We start from the raw sequence: 4,944 nt of genomic DNA on the forward strand, positions 1-4,944 counted from the left end.
GGTAAATTTTCAACATTCTTACATTCCACGGTTTGTCAATCATTTTCCCTTCTGAAGTCCGTAACTTATAAGTTCCAGAAGTTCCTTTTTCCGTCACGACATATGGTCCTCCCAATTAGGCCCCAGTTTGCTGTCGTTCTCCTTCCTGGTGGCTGGCGTAACCCGTCGCAGCACCTGATCCCCCACATTGAAAGTTCGCGGCTTCATCTTTTTATCGTACTGTCTTTGTAACTTCCGATGATATTCTTCCAGACGAATGCGCGCCAATTCTCTTTTTTCCTCTATGAGGTTCAACTCCGTGGTTAGAATCCCTCATTTTTGCGACTCCTTTGTCTTTGGTTCTTGTTGATTTCTCTATCATTTCCACGGAATCCGCGGCTTCTACCCACATCGCCATTGAGAATGGTGATTCATTTGTTGATGTTCGCGGTGTTGTGCGGTAAGCCCATAGCACATGATGCAACTGGTCAGCCCATGCTCCCTTCCGCTCTTCCAGCTTCTTCTTAAGATTATCCATTATAATTTTGTTCGAAGCCTCTGCCTGTCCATTCCCCTCTGGATTGTATGGGGCTGAGAACCCCTGCTTCACCTTAAACGCCCGAAGGAACTTTCGTACCTTTCCCCCAGTAAATTGTGTTCCATTATCCGCGATGACTGTATGTGGCAATCCAAACCTACAAATTATATTTTCCCACAGAAATTTGTTCACATTTTCTTCCTTGACTTGTTGCAGTGCCACTCCTTCCACCCACTTTGTAAAATAATCGGTTGCTTTGCCAACATAAATCTCCTCTTGCCGCTTGCCGTTGGCAGGGGCCCCACTATATCCATCGCCCACATGGCGAATGGCCACGGACTAAACACACTGTGCAGTGGCTCCGCCGGAGCATGTATCAGCGGTGCAAATCTCTGACATTTTTCACACCCTTTTTTGCATATCCCTCTTGCATCCCTTTTCATATCGCGCCAAAAATACCCTGTGAGATCAATCGGTTATGTGGTGCGTGCGCCTGCGAATGACTTCCACGATTCGCCTTCATGTACCTCGGCCCGAACTTCTTTAATCTGCGGCCCTATGCATTTTAACATTGGTCCGCCAAAACTTCTCCTATCTGATCCCCATCGAGGTAAAGTGTATCTTTGGCTCACTGTTCCATTCTGCGTCTTTCCTGTTTGTTTTCTATCTCTATCCCCATCAAGAAAGCTTTGATGGGTGTTATCCAACTGGGCTCCATATCAGCGACAAGGCAGACATCCTCCGCTTCCGTGGTACTAGGCTTGCTCAACACCCTTACTTCAATAGATCTTCCCTCTGTCCCTGGTAGTACTGCGGCGACATATGCCAATGCATCGGCATGTCTATTTTCACCACGGTTCAAATGTGCAAACTTAATATTCTTGAACTTACGTGCCTTTCTCTGCAACACTTCCAAGTATCTCGCCATCCTTGGGCAGCGAGCCATGAATCCTCCATTCACTTGACACACCACTAGGTTAGAATCCGAGTAAACGGACAGTTCGCTCACTCCTAAATCTTGGGCCATACCCAAACCTGCTATCACTGCTTCGTACTCAGACTCATTGTTGGAAGCCGTAAATCCCAGTTTCATCGATAATTCCAACCTATTGTTCTCAGGAGTCACCAGGACGACGCCTATTCCGTTCCCTGTATCTGTAGCCGACCCATCCGCGAAAACTCTCCAACCGTTCTGCGCATCCCATGGATCCAATGGGTCGTGGTTAAGCTCCCCTTCGCGATCCATGACCATTTCTTCTCCCCATGTTGGGTCCTCAGCTGGGAATTCTGCTAACACCTCCGCCATCGCTTGTGCCTTTTCTGCGGTTCTGATCTGGTACTGGATTTCGTAGCAACTGAGTATTACTTCAGCATTCTTCCTGACTTCTCCGCCTTCAACGCCTGCTTGAGAGGCAGGTTTGTTATCACCACCACGGAATGAGCTTCGAAATAAGGTTTCAATTTTAGTGCTGAGAATACCAGTGCCAAAGCGTATTTCTCAATTCTGCTGTATCGGGTTTCCGCGTCCAGCATGGTCTTACTCTGAAAGTAAACGGGTTTCTCTATCTTTTCAACGATTCGCACCAATACGGAGCTCACCGCGTACTCTGAAACCCCCAGATACAAATACAGTTTTTCCCCTTGTTCTGGCCGCGACAAAAGTGGTGCTTTACCTAAATAACTCTTCAACTCCTGGAAGGCTCCCTCACATTCCGCGGTCCATTGGAAGTCTTGTGTTTTCCTCAACAATCGATACAGCGGTCGACATTTGTCTGATGATTTAGAAATAAATCGATTCAATGTCGCGACTCTTCCCGCTAAACTTTGTACCTCCTTCACATTTTGCGGGGACGGCATTTCTATCAGTGATCTAATTTGTTCTGGATTTGCTTCTATACCGCGGTGTGTTACTATGTAACCCAAGAACTTCCCAGACGCTACACCAAAGGTACATTTCTCGGGGTTAAGCTTCAACTGGTGCCTTCGTAGTATGTGAAAAGTTTCACGAAGACCTTCCAAGTGTTAGCCTTTCCGACATGCTCTTTTCCACCATATCATCAATATATATCTCCATCCCTTCCGAATTTTCCCTTGGAACATTTTTTCTCCTACTCGTTGAAATGTTGCCCCAAAGATTTTTAATCCAAAGGGCATCCCGTGTGTAAATAAGTGCCCCCTACCACCGAACGTGGTCTTTTCCTGATCCGGGCTGTACATGGCGATCTGATTGTATCCTATGGAGGCGTCCATGAAAGAGAACACCTTGAATCCGGCCGTTCGATCCACAAGTTCATCCACCCGCGGCATAGGGTAACAATCCTTCGGACACTCCTTGTTCACGTCCGTAAAGTCCACGCACATTCTGACTTTGCCATTCTTTTTTGTAACCGCGACCACGTTGGACAACCATTCCGTGTATTCTACCTCCCTTATTATCCCCGCCCCTTTCAGTCGAATAACCTCCTCACGAATCGCTTCCGCGTACTTCGGACGTATGCTTCTCATCCTTTGACGAACTGGCTTAGCACCCTCATTCATGTGCAGATGATGACATGCAAACTCTGGATCCAAACCCGTGATATCCTCTATCCCCCATGCAAACCGCCCAATTTTTCGGTTAAGAACCGCCGCGAAGTTTATTTTTCCATTCTCCTTGCAAGTCGATTCCTACGGATGTAAACTTCTCATCGTCTCCTACCCCCAGGTTAACTACTTCAACCGCATCCAGCGTTTTCGGACCCAATGGCGGCTCGGATCTGATTGTCTCTGCCGCTTCCTGTAATTGCTACGCCGCTCCTTGTTCACGAGACGACCCCTCTCCTTCGGTTCCGCAGACCAAACTCTTTGCAGTTACCTGCTGTATACTCTGCGCGGCCACTTGATCCCCCTTGATTTCATACGTTCCCCCCTTCGTGGGAAAGCGGATCACCTGGTAATATGTCGATGGAATGGCCTTCATTTCATGAATCCATTTTCTCCCTAAAATCGCATTATATTGTGAACCAGTGTCCACCACCATGAACCTAGTGAATACAGTCGCTGGTCCTGCTGTCACAGGGAGCGTTAACTCCCCAACGGGCTCAGTCATACTACCGTTGAACCCATACAGATTGGTTTGCGGAGCCTTCAACTGGTTTCTGTCGATGTTCATCTCTTCCATGGCCCCTTTGAACAACAAATCCACTGAACTACCGCAGTCTATCAACACTCTTCGAACCAGGTAATTTCCCATCGCTATGGTAATCACCAAGGCGTCCTCATGCGGTGAAATTACCGACTCTAAATCCTTCGGGGTGAACATTATACTCCCGTCTGTCATCGCGGCCCCACTAACTAACCGCGGTATACTCACCACCTCACACACCTGTCGTAGACTTGCTGCCCTTCTCATCTTATCCCTGTGTGTATTCCTACCTAGCGTCTCTCCACTGAAAATGACATTGATGGTACCCAAGATTCTAGCCGGGGCCGGCACTCTCTCAGCTTGGTGAACTTCTGCAACAAACTCTCTGAGCATTCCCTTTTCTATCATCCTTTCTACTAGCCATTTCAAGGCGTAACACTCATTTGTAGCATGGTTTCTGACTTGATGATACTCGCAGAATGGTTTCCCTTCTATCTCCCTTGGTGTACTTCGCGGCCCCTCATAATACTGGTTCCCCTTGATTAGAGGCAAGATTTCCTCTAAAGGTCTGCTAAGAGGTGTCTGTTCTAACTCACGGTACGGCTTCCTTTCTCGTACGTCCCTTCTACCCCGGTCTCCTGTCCTCTCCGGACCTCGGCTCTCCCCTTTGTAAGATCCCCTCTCCTTGTCCTCTATCTTTCTTTTACCCTTTCGCTCTTCTCTCTCAACCTCTTGCACTGCCTTTCCCGATTTCTTCTGTTCCCTTGCAGTTCTCTGCATTATATCCTCATATCGTATGTATTTTTCTACTTTCGGGTATAGTGCGTGCAAAGTAGTAATTTCGATTTTAGAAACCGACTCATGGACCCTCGTTCCTGATCTCAATCCGTGCTGGAAAGCTATGACCGCCGTATGCTCCTCCAAATTTTCCACTCTTAGCGTCTCTTCCTTGAACCTACATAAGAACTCCCTCAATGACTCTGCGGACCTTTGTTTAATATTGAATAAAGCCGCGATATCGACCACCCTTCTCTTCTAGTGAATGAAGTGGTCGATAAATGCGCGCTCCAATTCTTCAAACACTTTGATGCTCCGCGAAGCCAACCTGTAATACCAGTCCGAGGCGCCTCCCTTAAGGCTGGCCGGGAACATCATACAGCGGAGCCCATCATACTTACTCTCCTACCATAACGGCATTTGCTGTCGAAAATGGTGCAAATTATCAGTTGGGTCTCCTTTCCCATCGTACCGTTCAAATCTGGGCTGGGAGAACCTCTTAGGCACTTCGGAATTCCATATTGAA

The 4,944-nt window shown here is 47.6% G+C and overlaps 1 protein-coding gene across 1 annotated transcript; it reads right to left on the reverse strand.

Moving 5' to 3' along the window:
• Positions 1 to 3,302: 3,302 nt before the first annotated feature.
• On the reverse strand, positions 3,303 to 4,421 carry LOC147504696 (uncharacterized). The gene has a single exon (XM_086605322.1). The coding sequence runs from the start codon at positions 4,419 to 4,421 to the stop codon at positions 3,303 to 3,305; it is 1,119 nt and encodes a 372-aa protein (XP_086461448.1).
• Positions 4,422 to 4,944: the final 523 nt, after the last annotated feature.

This window comes from Coptis chinensis, chromosome 4 (assembly GCF_015680905.1).
Source record: "Coptis chinensis isolate HL-2020 chromosome 4, ASM1568090v1, whole genome shotgun sequence".
NCBI classification, from domain to species: Eukaryota; Viridiplantae; Streptophyta; class Magnoliopsida; order Ranunculales; family Ranunculaceae; genus Coptis; species Coptis chinensis.